The sequence below is a fragment of the Neopsephotus bourkii genome, unplaced genomic scaffold (genome assembly GCF_033783945.1).
Source record: "Neopsephotus bourkii isolate Nb327-2 ecotype Australia unplaced genomic scaffold, CSIRO-AGI_Nbou_v1 NB_379, whole genome shotgun sequence".
Taxonomy (NCBI): Eukaryota; Metazoa; Chordata; class Aves; order Psittaciformes; family Psittacidae; genus Neopsephotus; species Neopsephotus bourkii.
In genome coordinates this window covers 1,623,497-1,637,642 of record NW_026900884.1, presented here as the reverse complement: position 1 = coordinate 1,637,642, position 14,146 = coordinate 1,623,497, and the positions used below count along the sequence as shown (strand labels likewise).

Here is a 14,146-nt window from a genome sequence, read left to right as displayed (position 1 = left end):
AAGCCACACAGCTGTAAAGCATAAAGCAAGAGGGTGTAGGTATACTTCAGAAAGCTGAAAAAAGTATTTGTAGCCAGAACCCACAGACTGGTTTTGCCTTTTAGCAGCAGCATAAAACCCACATTTCTGAATTCATGGTTCTATGACTACTAAATAAGGACTAGATTTGAAAAGTGTGGAACATCTGGCAGCTCCTGTTGGTTTGTAACACATGCAAAAAATTCCTAAAATCGTAGGACTCTGTGGATATAAATTCAAACTGCAGATGCTCCATTGCCTTTGCAAGTGGTAGAACAACTTCAGCTTTGTTCATTGTACAAAGTAAATAGTTTTCTTGTTTTCACAGCAGCCAGTCAATTGTATTACTCCCCATTAAATCTCTGATTGTGAGCCTCATTCATGTGGTTCCAGGAATGAAGCTCCCTATATATAAACTGGTTCTGGAACTGAGCACTGAAATGTTAAGAAAAGGCATTTGTTCCCTTATTTGCCCTTTTTTAAATTATTTTTTATTTAATTTATTTATTTTAATGAATGGTGAGCTGAGAATCTTTATCTAGGCTTCTTTATTTGGAGGAGAGGAAGATCTGCACCATGGGCTACTATTATTGCCAGGTTCTTTTTAAAAAAATAAAACCCCTTCCTGATATTATCCAGCAGAGATATAAGAATTAGGGGCCTGGCATTACAAGCATTTGATTTTGGTTTGGGTTTTTTCTTTTATACTATGTATGCAGTTGTTCATGAAGTGAAGAAAGAGTAAATATTTGCTCTTCCTTTTTTTGTTTTGGGGTTTGGGTTACATTTTTTTAGGCTTTAAGTGACCCTACAGTCAATCCTTTGTTACACCAGACAGGGGATGCTAGGACTCCCTGGAGAACTGAAAAAAGCTTGTGTACTGCAAAACTTCAGCGCAGTCAAAAATGTCACATAGTAAGTTAGCACTTAGTAGCCAGCATTAGCTGTTACCAGTCCTCTGTCAGTTCATGCAGGACCCTCAGGGTTTAGATACAGTCAGGTTGTGTAATTCCTATTATGGGGTAAAACAAACATCACTTCTGAAACTATGGTGGATTTCTCTTTTCAAGCAAAATTTATAGACATGATGTGTCCACAGATGGCTTTGAGATGACTATATGAAAATAGTTGTTTGTATTGTTACTATTTATATATATATTTTTAATACAGAATAAGGCTTTCAACTCCATTGTTCCTTGTGAAATTACGCAGAGCTGAGCCAATGTAATACATTACAAGCTATTACTGACATTTATCTCAAATTCCACAGCTGAGACATCACTGCATATTCACATCTGTAGGATTCAATTACTAATTGATCCACATTGTGGAGGATGAAATTAAATTAAATGCTGTTTGTTTCTTGTATTTGAGTGTTGTTTAAAACAAAACCAAACAAAAAAAAACAAAAACAAAAACAACCCACAAAACACCCAAAAATCAAACCCCCAAAACCAACAACAGCAACAAAACACAACCAAAAATCCCACAAACTTTTATTTGTTTCATAAATCGACAAAAATGTCATAATGTCTTGCTGGGCTCTTTTGTGTATGTTCTCGGCAAACCTAGAAATAGCTGTTCTATCACAGAGCAATAAAAGGCAAGATTTGGGTGGACAGTGTTGGTTTCCCGCTGCCCTGAGTGTGAAACTTTGGAAGAAAAACACAAGGATACAGTAAATCCAGAGATAGCATGAAATCATTTGAGGGTCTTGTAAGAGGGGTTTTATATAGATATGTGTGCATATATATATATATGTAACTATTGAACTCTGAACTCACAGAAAACTTCTTTTTCTGTCGCTGTGCTGAAGTTTTGGGAGGCCTGATTTTTACTGGGAGGTGAAACCATGGGGCCAGCTTACTCAGGTACGATCATACTGAGTTAGGAAATGTTTGGGTCGTTTCTGGAAAATGCTAGGAGAAAGTTTGGATGAGCTCTATGCAGAAGGCTGACTCCCAAGAAGGGCTTGGGGAAAAGAAAGGCCAGCTCCAGCAGAAAGATAGAACACAGAGATACAGCTAAATTTACATGTAGAAATCTTCATTACATGTGCACCTAATTTAGTTTTATGTGTGAAGAACAAAGAGTTACCTAAAAAAAAGGGCTAGAAAGGCTTGTTTGTCACTGTTTTTCTCTTAGCTGGGGCAAGAAGTAATTGTTCTTGTGGCTTTTCGTAAGTCTTTTAGTATCCTTTCATGTTTCTGTGTCTCAAGTAACTGCTAGCAAGCTGCAGCCTTTTTTTTTTCATGTGCAAATGTGATCAGGATGTGTTACGATTCGAATTTGAGGTGCACTACTAAAACTAGCTTGGCAGGACTAGGAATTAGCTTCTGAAGATCATCTCCTTCTTAGGTTACCTTATATGAGGCATCCAGAAATGCAGACACCCAAAGATCATTTGTAGTTTAGAATGTGCTGGGTGCTGGAGAAGGAGGGAATATATTCCCCATCCGGGGTTCAGAAAGGGGGTATGGATCGCTGGCCACTGTGAACACCGGTTTATTTAAAATGTCTGTGTAAACAAAAGCAACAGCTTCATGCTGTTATCAGCCACTAGTGTTTGCTTTCTCTCCAGGCTGACTTACTCACTCCAGCTGTCAGTGGACTATGCTTTACTGGTTCCAGCGGACAGCAGTTACCAAGCTTGCAGATCCCTTTCTTGTGGGGAGACAGAAAGAACAGATGACAAAAAGGAGCCAGGTGAGGAGGCAACTTGGATCTCCTTCTTCCGTAGCTGAGCAGACAACGAGGGAGTTGAGGGGGGGGAGACAGGAAAAAACAGACAAAAATGAAGGAGGAGGGAAGATTAAAGGTGTCAGGGGAGAGTTATCAGTGTGAGAGAAGAAATGTGCAAAAGATGCATATGTAAAAGCTGGTGAGAGATTAATGGGTATAAAAAAGAGGGCATATGCTGGAGGAGGAGTTCCTGGCAACTTCTTATCTGGGTCTTCTAAGCTGTGCCTGTGGTTCTGTGTGAGCACCCCACTGATGTAAATAACAGTTATCAAAAAAATACAGGAGCACTTGGACCAATAATCCTGCAATAAAGTCATGTGGGAGCTTAAAACTAATTAAGGTTTCCCTTTAAGCTTTAAATCTAGTCTATGTGTAGTATAATATCCTGAATATATTCCCTCCAGAATCCAATGAGAATTTCAGACAAGTAAGTAGGAAACAACTCTGTAAGTCTGTTTCACTCGTTGGAAACAAGCTAGGTTTTTACTGGATATCGTGAATCCCATCATTTCAGAACTCTGAGAATCAAATCCAGTTTGTTTATTACAAATACATACCTGTCTTATTGCACACTTTCAGGGCAATATCAAAACACACTATAATGTTGTTATTAATGTACCCATCAGCTTACAGTTATAAATTAAACAGTAACAAACAAATCTGAAGTAATTGCCTCTATAAGAAGTAAAACAAGCAAGTTAATGCAGAGTCATACTGAAAGCAGGAGGCATTTGCTTCCTTTATGAGGAATGTTCAGAACTGAATGCTCCAAAAAGGAAGATAGGAAGATGAAAGAGCCACCAGGATAGATAAGAGTCGACACAGATGAGGATGATCCTTGTGCAGTTCTTCAAAGGACCTCTTCTAACATAAATAGAAGTTTTTACTTTGCCAGTTATACTACCAAATGAGAGTATATACAGAAAAATTAACCCTTAAAGAAGACAAGTGAGTACAAGCTATGTTGATACCTGTTAATCAAATCTCAATCCATCTTTGGGATGCATATAGTAAAAACACGTGAAAGAAGTAGAAAGTATAAACTGGTATTGCAAAGTGAATTTATTCTTGTGTGCACATCCCAGATAAAAAATGGGACCACCATATCCTGGTATCTGTGTTGAAGCTATTTTATAGCAATTTGGGTATATTTCTGATTTTCAAATGCTACACACAGACATCTCTAATAGGCCTAAAATATATGCTGAGAAACAGACCAAAAATTAAAATAAAATATTGTTTTCTATTGTTTAATATAGTAAATAGTAAAATACATAGAAAGCAAAGGATATGTCCACCAGACTTGGTTTTAAATCCAATTTAAACTCACTAACTGTAGCAGAACTTGTGATGATGGCCACAGATTAGCTTTCCTTTCTACTTTGAAAAGCAACAGCGTTTGGAAAGAACTAGACTACATGTGAAACTTCTAGCCCTGTTTATTCAGCATTATGGTGTGTGTCTGAATCCTTATGTCCCTGATGACAGAGGTGCTTTTTTATTTATGCTCTTTGTATTCAGTTTGTGCACACTGGAATTAGATGCACTCTTTTTTGTTGGGTTGTGTTTTGTTTTTTTTTTTTTTAACTGCACAGGCTGATGTCCCTCTTGCTTTAGCTCATGAAAAAAGAACAATCTGACTACTGAAATTAAATGAAAAAAACACACACAAACACAGCCACACAAGCTTAAATAATAGAAGAACTTAATAAAAGGTCTGTGTTTTTCCACAGGGCTAAGTAGAAAGACCTGCAGATTTATAGGACACATTTGACCTCATTATTTCCATTTCTCCTTGTCTCTAACTGTGGCTCATTTTCACCTGTTACCTTGATTCAAAAAAGCATACTTAAGACACCTAACAGGAGCTTTTCTTCCCTTTAGTCTTCTTTCTGGAGATGCAATATTAAATCCATTTTTATAACTGTACATGTATCTATGTATGAATGTATGTATATGTGCATTATGTATCTAAATTTCTGTATATAAAGGGAGATTTCTGCTCTCTTAAATGTCAGTGAGAGATCAGGTATAAAGATGCAGTTGTTACTACTTGTAATCTCGTAATACTTCAGAGTTCATAAGCTAGATTTAGTGAATGTACACATACTTCAGTGGCTTTCTTGACATAGGAAGTGGTGTAGTTACTAGTCACACCCTGAAAAGAGAGGTGAAAAGAGGGAGGATTTAAATGTAAACATAAAACTTTGTTTGGAAAAAAGAACAATGGATAGATTATACCATTTCCTAAAAAACATGCCACAGGAACAATAAACCACCCAAACTAGAAAATATTTACTTAAATAAGGAGCATGGATAATCAGGAGCATGGATAACAGCTAGATTAAACTAAGAAACTGCCAGGTTTTATACATAAAGTCTGTCCAAACCATATCGATAATTTTAGTATTCATCTGTTACAAAATAGGGTGGAAAGTAGTGCTGTGTTATAAAATGAGAAGTTTGGGATCATTGAATTAAATGCTGGAGAAATTAAGGACCATGGCTAAGAAAACCACAGCTGTTGAACAACCTTGTACAACAAGGTTGATCAGTTGTACAGCGTATCTGTTTATAAGGGAGGAGCTTCACTTCTAAAAAAGTCCATGTGGTCTCATGAGAGAAAATCCTTGAGAACAGAGGATCATGAAAGAGAATCACAAGTTTTCTCTCTCTGTCATATCAGGAGCCTCTAACTCAGGAAAATCATCCTGAATGTACAGTGTTAAATATGATCAGAAGTAATGAAATCTAATGAGATAATTATACAGCTCTTGTGACATTTGGAAGCTTTTTGATGTTGCTTTTCACAAACTGTTAGTAAAGTCCTGTTTGATGTTGAGAAACTGGAGCCAATCAAACTTTTTTCACAAATGTTGCTAATCTGTGTTGTGGGGTGGCAATGCCTTTGCCCTGATTTGTCTCTCGGAATACAGCATTTCATTGGTATCTCTGAGGTGCTTCTTGGACTGTGGCAGCTAACAGTCAGCATCCAGCCTTCAGCCACCATCACTTATGGTGAAGAACTTAAAAGGACGACCATGTATAATTTGCCACTTTTTAAGGAGGTGGCTTTCAAGAAGGTTATGCAGCTAGTCAAAAACAGAGTGAAAATGATTCAACCAAAAGCATGAGAGTTGGCATGGAAACTAGTGACACTCACATGGTAAAAAAAATAAATAGACATTTAAATAAAAATCAGAGTAGCAATAAAAAGTATTAATTAGCCAGAAATAAGATTATTTAAGAAAAAATATCTTTGATCACTCAGAAATCTGATTTTAGTGATACCAGTAAAAAGGGGCCTAACCTACAAAGATAAAATGTAAAATAAAATCTAGGAAGATTAAATAATATTTGAAGAAGAAATAGTTAAATATATAAAAATAACTAAGATTTTCAAGTACGTTACAAATAGCCTACGAGATAACTGGTTAGTATGCAGACCTCAGAACAGTAATCATCATCAAGAAATACATATCGCAAAGAATGTGCACAATTTGCCTGCCTAAGATTCTAATACATAAATTTATCTCAGAGCAATTCTTCACTAAATAACCAATGTAATGACAGTGATTAAGGCACCAGCAGAGATGTCTGAACTAGCTGCTAAGCAGGGACAAGCTCCTAAGCCCAACTTTTCTTTAGACAAGATTTCCAAGGGAGCTTAGAAATCAAGTAAGACAGCCACTAAAAGGTGAAAATAATCTTTTTAATCAGACTAGAATGTATCAAACATTATACCTACCTACAATACAGAGAGTTTGGTGTGATCCTAAGCAATACAAATCTGCAAGCCTTCAGGACACAAAAAAAACTAACTGGAAAAATAAAACTTGAAGACCAGAACATGTAAAAGATGATGGTATGTCAGGAGGGGTTCCACCAGGAAAACAGTGCCTCTGTCGTCTACTATTTGCACAGCCATAGCATTTAGAGACTGCACCATTTTTTCCCTAGGCTCTGTAGGCATATGTAGCAAAAAAGCTGCACTCATTGTGAATCTGCACACTAAGCAATAAGAGTTCACAGATGGATACAGCTGGCATGAGGAAGAAAACAAAGTAAAAATAATTGAGATCAATGCAGGAAGTAATGATTATAACTTACCAACTGACTGGAAATTATTGGGTTTTATCTAATTTTATCCTTTTGGCTGCATCAAAAGGAGTGTAACCAGCAGGTCAAAGGAGGTGATCCTGCCCCTCTACTCTGCTCTTATGAGACCTCACCTGGAGTATTGTGTGCAGTTCTGGTGTCCTCAATATAAAAAGGACATAGAACTGTTGGAACAAGTGCAGAGAAGGGGCATGAGGATGATGAGGGGACTGGAGCACCTCCTGTATGAAGACAGGCTGAGAAAGTTGGTGCTGTTCAGCCTGGAGAAGAGAACGCTGCCTGGAGACCTCATAGCAGCCTCCCAGTATCTGAAGGGGGCCTATAAGGGTCCTGGGGAGGGACTCTTCATTAGAGACTGTAGTGATAGGAAAAGGGGTAATGGGTTAAAACCTAAACAGGGGGAGTTTAGATTGGATATAAAGAAGAAATTCTTTACTGTAAGGGTGATGAGGCACTAGAATTGGGTTGCCCAGGGAAGTTGTGAATGCTCTGTCCCTGGTGGTGTTCAAGGCCAGGTTGGACAGAGCCTCGGGTGTCATGGTTTAGTGTGAGGTGTCCCTGCTCCTGGCATGGGGGTTGGAACTAGATGATCTTAAGGTCCTTTCCAACCCGAACTATTCTATGATTCTACAATTCTAATTTAGGAACAGATTTGAGAGAGTATACTGGCACACAGTGGATTTGCAGTGTGAGAAACAGTGTGAGAACATATGGAAAAAGAAACAGAAGAAAATGTATGGCTACTTGAAAAATGGGTCAAAAGAAAACAAATGTGAAAAAAGGATTAGTATGACTATGAGCATGTGAACAAATGCATGGACCAAGAATTCATTTTTATAAGGTGTAGGAACAGGACTGAGCAGAAGAAAAGGGACTGAAGCTGAAGTACAGGTGAGTATTTCAGTAATGATGTGCTTTACCTAAACGTCACATCAAAATGTAAAAATATGTAGTGTGAAACTTGGCTGAATTGTGTTTCAGTCCAGAAAGCCTACTCTTAGATAAACAATGGATCATTCTTTCTGTCTTTTGCAGATTGTTTTGCTTGGACTGCAGTTTATCATTATTTCAGCAAGTACTCACTGCGTAAGACCCATCACCAATATTTTTCCTGCACTTATTTTTATCAGGTAGGATAACCCTCATGGAGCTGTTCAAAACAAACTTTATTGCATGTTGAATGTGCCCTCTGCAATGACAACTATTAAAGCTGTGTACAAAATGTTTTTAAGGAACCTGAAAGGAAATATGGTGCTAGAAATACCACCTGAGAATCATTTCAATAATGCCCACAGCAGGACACAATGGCTGCTGATTCCTGACTAAACAAATGCAGAAATATTATCAGGGATGTTTGTTGTGTCAACAGCATCAAACACAGAAGAAAAATGTATCTATCTTCAGTATGTTCCTTGCTTCTCCCTACCTCAACACCCTGCTGTTCCTCCCCATCACATGGCTAAAGAGCAGGCACCCCATCATGTGGAAACATACACACAGGGGATGGGAGTAGACATGCCTTGGATCATGGTTCAGGCAGATGCACCTGCCACACATGATAGCGCAAAAGAAGGTGCATGTGGTTTTGTAGTACTTCAGGAAGAGGCTCTTGGGCTCCAACTAACCCACTGTATTCTACAGGAGGCATACTGAGCTATCTAAAGGTAGTTAATATATCAGAGCCATGTCAGGCAAGAAAAAAGGCATTATTTGGGTTACTGAGTGTAGCAGTGTGACACAAACCATCTCTATGCTTAAAATGAAGCCTGTGGTTTGCTCTGGCCACAGTGTGATGCAGAGCTCTTGAGCTGACTCATATTGCTGGTGTTTGCTTGCCATTTCAACACCAGTTCACCAGAGTGCCCACCAAAGGATGGGTGAGGAGACAGGAAAGAGGCACCCAGGGCAAATATTATAGAGGACTCAGGTATAAAGTGGACCCACATGGATAAGAATAGATTGAGGTATTATGTACCAGCAGCTTGTTTATACACGCACATGGCATTAGTATGTCTAATTGGAATACGCATGTTAGTAGGAAACAAATAAGCAAACCAATACATGAGAGTTTACTGATATAGGGAAACCATCCAGTGGAAAGGCTGGGAGCAAGCAGAAATCCCTATAGAAAGGTTTGGTATGAAATACACACCATGATGGGCTTTAGAAGAAAACTTTTATCATACAGTATTATGCAAATTCATGTATTTATGCGAGTTTATGCATCACTTACAAGAAAGAAAAAATCTGTTATAGTTTTTCATTTATCACATGAAAGATTTTGTGCATCATCTAACTTTACATGCCTGGGACATCCCCAATCCTTTACTGGATGAGAACATTACGTGATTAGTCGAAGGCTAATTTCTTAATCAGTATTACCCTGGATCTGATCAAGCTGGCAGCATGCACTTGGAAAGCCTGGCCTCCTTCCCAAGGGTTAAGGGCCTAGCTGCCCCGGGTACTGCACGCCTGGCGGAGGGGGCGGCTGGTCGGGATCCTGAGGACCCCTCCTCTTCTGCAAGCCTCCCACAGCGCGGCCGGGCCAGACGACAGGCTGGCTGCCTCAGCAGAGAAGACGGCAGGAAGTGGAAGGAAACGCGGTCGCTGACAGTGCCGTCACACTGCCCGGGGGCTGGTGCCGGATAATAAACCTTGTTCGTCTCCGGCGTGAGCCCACTCCCACCGCCCAGCTCCCTCTGGGAGGCGGAGGTGTCGGCCCCTTAATCCGGCGGGAGCCAGCAGCGTGGCGGATGCATCCCCTCGCAGAGGACGCGGCTCTGGGCGCACTGCACGCCGGGAGCTGTAGTCTCCGCTGTCCAGGCGTGCGAGCTGCAGCACTGGGTGTAAACTGAGGCGCAGCTCACCTCTCCGAGTGGGGAGGCAAGGGTGAGTTTTCCGAGTTCTTCCTCCCCCTCTCCTGCCACGCTCGTGGGGGAGAAGCACTATCACATTGTAGTGTGTTAAGGAAAAGGGTATACTTTGTGTTTTGATGCCTCTCCTCTTCCCTCGGGATGAGGGACTGGAGCGCTCTCCTTTGCCTCCCCCCCATCCTTGCAGATGGTACCCCCCCCGAAGGCTGGCGCGCCCCCTCAGCCGGCTCGGCAGGCTCCATGGCCGGTCCTGCTCAGCCCAGGCGCTGCGTGTGCCCGCCCTCTTTGCTCTTAGAAGCTCTCTCTCCATTGGCTGCGGCCGGACGCTCTTGCCAATCAGGAAGCCGCTATCATGGAGGAAGGGAATAAATACAAGATGGCTGCTCATATAAAGCCAGGCACTGGGCTTCGCCCTGGCGATGGGCGAATAGAAGCTTTAACTCGCGCTCCGAGGCTTGTGCACCGCTCCCGCCCGCGCCGCTGCTGCCCCGCCTGGGGGAGAGAGACTCTGACCGTTGCCGGCCACAGCTGCGCTCAGCCGCTCCCCGCGGATCACCGGCGGGGCCGAGGCTGGGTGCGGCGCCCGAGAGGCCTGAGCTAGGCCCCGCGCCCTCCTTGGGAGAGCGGCGCCGGCCCCCCCGCTCACTGTCCCGCCGCTCGCCTCCAGGGAGTCCTAGCTCCGGGCGGCCATGGCCGTCTCCAGGTCGGTAGGAGCCAGGGAGGGTGGGGGAATGAGGGCCGGCAGCGGCGGTTCGGAGACCCGGGCCTTCCGTGTGGCCTGGATTCGGGGGGTGTGGGGGTGAAGAGTTTTCCCCTTCTCTCGTCTCGGGAGCCTGCCGAGGCCTTTCCGGGGCCTCCACGCTCCTAGGCGGCATGGGCCGCCTCGGTGAGATTCGGCGTGGCTGCGTGCTTCGGTGCCTGGCTTGCTTCCTGGCCGGGGGTCCTTCCCGGGCCTGGCGTACAGGGAAGCCCCCTCCCTTTCTCAGGCCGCAGGGGCTTTGCCTGGGGCGCCTCGGGCTTCCTGCTGAGCTCGACGCCTTCGTTTTGTTGGCCAGTTTCGGCTTGAGCTGCTAGGGAATAGGGGGTAAGATACTGAGTCTCAAGAACTGGCAAGAAACCTTTTCGCTTTTCAGAGCCCTTGGTTGTAAAGTAACCGAAATAAAATAGGCTTCCATGGAGAAAAGTGATTACTGTGTTCTGGCTCTGTCTCAAGATGTTGGGTAGTATCTGCTTACACACATGTGCGCCGGGTGTGCCAGCGTTTAAAGTATTCACAGATACAGAGGTATGGCTTAATAGAGCTGTTTTATAAAAAATGCTGAGCACAAATTCCTGCCATCTCTTTTTGTGTATGTGTCTGAAATCGGCACGTTAAGCTTCCTGACTGGGTAGCTGAAAGGAAACAATGAATCCGAATTAACCTTGTGGTAAGCTTCAAGTCATGTGTTGATAGTATCTCTGTACTTCGAAGTCTTATACCAAATGTAAATTCTGTTCCTGAAACTGTGTAGGAATAACTTTACAATTCTGTAAAGTAAAAAGTAAAGGTGTGCACACTTATACTGGAAGTCCATTGCTAATCAAAATTTAGAGAAGCAGTACACCTTTTAAGACTTCTAGTAGCAGGTGGTTTAGCTTTGTAGTTTCTACAAAGTGTCCTTCATCTTATTTTACTCTTTACTTTTTTATCAACTTGTTCTATATTAATTGGGTTTGGGTTTAGAAAAAAAAAGTTGGCTCTGGTTTCTTTGGGGCTTTTTTGTTTGCTTGTTTGGGGTTTGTTTTTTTTTCTTTATTCTTCCCCAAAGCTGTCCATAAGAATCTGTAAGTAGTAAGGATTGCTGTGACAAGACTACAATGTATCTTAAAATCCTACTGTAAGCCATCATGTAAAATAGAGTAGCATTGTAATTACACTAGGTGTGGGGCAGTCTGCTTAAGTAACTGTGCTAGCATACATGTGATATGGGAGTTAACTGGGCTGTCAAGATACAGCTTTCAGCTGTATGCTCAGGTGGTGTGTACTGTAAAGATTGGTTTCAGATTCAGTTACCAGTGTTTCTGTAAAACCACATGGCCTTAGTGAAAAGCAGCAGTGCACTATGCAAAGATTCTGTAATGCCTGTTAGGTCTGGTGACCAGCAGGACAAAACCCTGTGTTTTGGATAAGACCCAAGGTTCAGTGTGGAGCACTTAAAAAGTTGGTGTGTTAACCATGATAACATGGTACATTGCTTTAGAGTACAGTTTTAAGATCAAAATGTATATAAGTTGAATACAATACATTAATAAAGGTATTGTAATACTTGTGAGTTCATAAAGAACGGTTCCAATCCCACATGTAAATTAGGTAAAAGACACATTTTGGAGTGTTCTAACATCTTGGCTACTCCTGGCAAACTCTATTGTTCCTATAATTGTAAGAAGTGGTACTGTGTAAATGTGGCCTTGCACATGTTTTTTAACAGACACAGCAAAAACAGCTCTTATCCTTTTGAAGTTACACAGCAGCTGGACCAATGAACCGTTTGGCTGATGAACCATAGGAATGCTGAGATATAATGTCAGTGTTGCTTTTGTAAAATATGTTATCTTCCCTTTTTGCTTCAACATTGAATTTCCAAGGTCCTTTCCTTCAGACAAACCACAGATAATTTTGTACGCTTACATACTACATATCTGTGTTTTCGTGGAGGGTGTAGTTGTTCCAGCTTCTGTGCCAGCTCCACTTAACTGTAGAGATCTGCACTTGTCCTTTAGGAAGTTGGTTACATTTTATATTTTTGAAGGTCCAACATAATACTTCATTGTTGTAGCATGATTCTTAACTATACAAGTATGGAGAGCGTGGGAGAAGATGATTCAAATTAATCTTTCTCCAAGGACCATAGGCTTTGCTTAGTGCCATACTAAACATTGATATTAATAAAAAGCTTCATTAGGGTTAGTTCTGTATAGTAACCATATTAAATAAAAGCCATTTTTAAGGGGTATTTCTGCATCTCAAAATAGTAAATTTAAGGGTTGCTTTCTCGGTAGTTTAGTTTCTGCTGTTTGGCCAATTTAAAACCTTTCGTAAACCCCTGTTGTATTCAGGAACATCTAACGAAATATAGGGAATGCTTTGAAGCACCTCAAAATCAGATTGAGAATTTGAAGCTTTGCTGTTAACAAGGGCATCTTAAAAATAATTGTCATTGATCTAGAATCTGTTGACAAAGCAGAGTTTGTTTTATTCTGCATTATATGTATAAGTGTTTGTTTTAGCACTCTTTTACATGTACTAGTCTCTCTGAAGACCTGTTTTTATGTACCTCTTCTGTGATGATACACTAGAAAACAGACCCAAAAGCAGAATAGTAGGTACTTCATGCCAAAAGATGTTGCAGAGTAGTTGCTCTGAATATGCTCATGTCTATGGTAGTTCTGTGCTGAAAAGGTTAGCTAATGAGCACCGTCCTCCAGAAGTATGTATAGGTGGGTGGGAAGGTTGGTGTTCTTTCTGCGAATGCACAAGGTGATTCGGTAGGCTTTATCTCCTGTCTCTGATCTTGAAAGTATGAAGTAGTACAGTGTCTGCATAGCTAATAATAATAAAAAAGTAGAACTGAGAAGGAAAAAGGGAAGTGAAAAGTTTCACTTCAGCTTCATTCCTACAAAGTATGTGATCCAAGTGAATACAGTGGCTCACAAGCGATCTCTTGAGATGCTTTAGATGAAAAAGTAATACTGCCAAGAAAATGACAACACTCATGGATTACTCAGGGTGATTAAGTTTCAGTAGATAATAAAGTGTTGATTGTCCCTTTCAATATCTAATAAAACTTTTTTTTCTAGTTTCTTTAATGTGGTCAAAAGCACCTCATGTATTTTTCCAACACCGAGGCTGTTAATATCTTCACCTATTTTTGAGGGCCTTCGAGTATGAAGGAGAACAAATCTGCTCTTAAAACGTGATTAAATGCACAAAGCTGGTAAGATGCATTAAGAATAAATGATTTCGATAATATTTCAATAGTATATCTTTAAATTCACCTTGGAAGACCTTAAAGACAACCTCTTCTGGATATTTTCAAGACAGTTCCTTAGGGAAGTATAGGAGAGCATAACAGCTGACTGCTCTTGCAGGCATTCTTGATGTGGTCCTTGTAAGTTTAGTACTAGTTTCTAGAGTCTTCAGTGTTTTCATTCAATTTGATTTCTGTATAATTGGCAATATGTAGATAAGAACCTAGTTTTTAATTTAAAATAAATAATGTCGGAAGGTTGTGATAGTAAAGCTCCTTGAAAATAATTTGGCCTCATGTTCTTGGTTTTTGATGTAGGGCTGTGACTTCCCAAGAACAAATGGCTGCATTGGCTGGCATCATTACCTTCTAAAACATAGAAAATGT

General features: G+C 40.9%; 1 protein-coding gene across 1 annotated transcript in view; it reads left to right on the top strand.

The window, feature by feature from the left end:
* Window positions 1–9,968: 9,968 nt before the first annotated feature.
* Window positions 9,969–14,146, top strand: part of BTAF1 (B-TFIID TATA-box binding protein associated factor 1) — a 43,424-nt gene continuing 39,246 nt past the window's right edge. Inside the window, exon 1 of the mRNA XM_061348997.1 lies at window positions 9,969–10,455. Coding sequence (XP_061204981.1) covers window positions 10,442–10,455 — 14 coding nt within the window. The 5' untranslated portion in view covers window positions 9,969–10,441. The remainder of the gene's footprint in view (window positions 10,456–14,146) is intronic.